The sequence below is a fragment of the Buceros rhinoceros genome, unplaced genomic scaffold (assembly GCF_000710305.1).
Source record: "Buceros rhinoceros silvestris isolate BGI_N320 unplaced genomic scaffold, ASM71030v1 scaffold26354, whole genome shotgun sequence".
In the NCBI taxonomy this organism is placed as follows: Eukaryota; Metazoa; Chordata; class Aves; order Bucerotiformes; family Bucerotidae; genus Buceros; species Buceros rhinoceros.
In genome coordinates this window covers 1,460-3,620 of record NW_010406913.1, presented here as the reverse complement: position 1 = coordinate 3,620, position 2,161 = coordinate 1,460, and the positions used below count along the sequence as shown (strand labels likewise).

The 2,161-nt window shown below is 43.0% G+C and overlaps 1 protein-coding gene across 1 annotated transcript in view; it reads right to left on the bottom strand.

The window, feature by feature from the left end:
* The window catches only part of TAMM41 (TAM41, mitochondrial translocator assembly and maintenance protein, homolog (S. cerevisiae)), a 16,977-nt gene that overhangs the window by 13,961 nt on the left and 855 nt on the right, over positions 1–2,161 (bottom strand). Inside the window, exon 2 of the mRNA XM_010134298.1 lies at positions 1,345–1,437. Within this exon, the coding sequence (XP_010132600.1) occupies positions 1,345–1,437 (93 nt within the window). The remainder of the gene's footprint in view (positions 1–1,344; positions 1,438–2,161) is intronic.

The window sequence follows — 2,161 nt, the reverse complement described above, 5'->3', positions numbered from 1 at the left end:
CCGCTGAAACACCGCGGTGAGACACTTGCAGAGAAAATGCAAGTAGGTTTACTCAATTTTCCAGTACAGATACATGGCAATTTAGCCGATCAGCATTATAAACTTCACGTGGGATGAAAAGCCAATAAACTCTTAACACAAACAAAGCAACCTGGGAAGAAAAGTTGGCATTTCTAAGCGGCAATTCCAAACTCCATCTATTCAGCCAAACACTGCTGATCAAGGCAACCAGTTCACAACAGAAACAAAACCCCCAGGGAAAATTAAGCTGGGATTTTCAAGCCAGAGTAACCTTGCAGTCAAACTCCTGCAGTCTCTCTACTCAGTCCAGATTTCTGTGAGCTTCAAACTCATTTGGACTGATTTCTCCTTTCCTATTAAATATGTGTGAAGACATGTCTGCTGTCACATTAGCAGCCAAACAAAATTCTGCCTCCTTATGCAAATACGGTCTCCCCTTGAGTTTAATCCAAAGATACGAAGCACAATTTATACGTACTAAGGTGAAAAATCCCGAAATACATCAAAGCAGCAGTAAATGCAATGACACCGAGAAGAAATATTCACTATCCACTGTTAACGTGAAATTCAGAATTCCTCCTTCTGCTATTTATCTCAGTGCGTTAAGTGTCATTCTTTACAAGGACAAGAGCTGTTCTAACCTGTTCCGTGCTATAAAACCCCTCTGGAGACAGAGGGGAGCCAGCAGGGCTGAGACAACCTCATCAAACTTTCACCCCAAATTATTAGTTGAAGCATGATTAACTTCTGTTCCAAGCCAGGGACAGAGTGAGTCCTCCTCTCCTCCCCCCCGCCCCGCTCCCCTCTGGCATCGGGCGCTCCGGGGAAAGCAAAGACCCTGCGTTTTTTATGACGCAATCTCAGAGGAGAAAAACCAACACGCCTAACACATGGTCTGGTCAGTCATAGAGACTTTCACCCCCCAATGAACCAGTCACTGCACAGCAAAGCAGCTTTCCACTCTAAAGACTTCCATTATTTGCCTGTGTTAAAGCTGGCAATTCCTGAAACTTGTTACAAAAGCTAAATACTACATTTTACATTAACGGGACTCTGAGTTAATTCTGTCCAGTAATTCACAATTTACCATAGGAAGAAAGCTGCCATTGATATACCTAACTTTAAGGTTTCTTCCCCATAACACAGAGTATCGTTAAGGACCACATTTGACTTCACCCCTCTAGGGCCAGAGCCCCACATCAGGGCAGACTGATTATTCATTCAGGACTGACACACACCTCCTGGACAGTTAAAGCTACAAGTGATCATTTTCCAGCCCTGTAGTTTCCTGCAAGACAGAGAACTGAAGGGACCAAGAGTTACCGGCTTTTGGAGGCGTCCAGCGACATAGAGAGTTTTCCAGTGAAGCAAATCATCAATTAGGGTATCAGTGCTAATTACACCGTATTTTATCATCTGGAAAAAAGCAAAATAAAGGTGTTTGAAAAACCAGATACCTGCACCATTTTCATTACAGGAAACTTACTACAACTGCCATGAATTCTAAGGAACACACACCTCCAATTTAAACATTTTACTGTTCTAATGAACACAGGCAGGAAAAGCAAAAGTTCCTTCTTACACACAAACTTCTGGGGGGAAAAAAGAAAAAGCGGAATGCACAGAAGCCTTTAAGATCCTTCCCAGAATCCAAGTTACAGAGTCAGCCCAGGATCAATCACTAAACCAGAAGACTTTAAATACTAAAGACACCTGGTCTGGACAGACGCTGACGCCAGAGAGATCCGAGTGTTAAAATACAACGGCTCATAAAAAGGTGTTGGAACAGTTATGATCAATCCATTTTGTACCAGCCACACTTTACTGCAGTTGGAATAATCACTAACTCCTTTAGGATCTTGGCATAAGGAGCCAAGAACAGAATTTCATAGCAAAGACTTAAAATAAAGTCCTTAAAATAAAATGCAAAATCCTTTTTTACACAAAGTGAACGAGGTTTAACCCTGCCCTTGCCTCATACAGAGGGCAGGATGTCACAGACTTTATCTGCCTCACCAAGTTTCTGTGGAGAACTGACATACACCCAACATCACCGCAGCCACAGCTGCTCCAGAACCTTCTCCTACTGCTCACAGGGCATTTCTCCATGACTGCCCTTCATTTCATGTCACCTCCCATC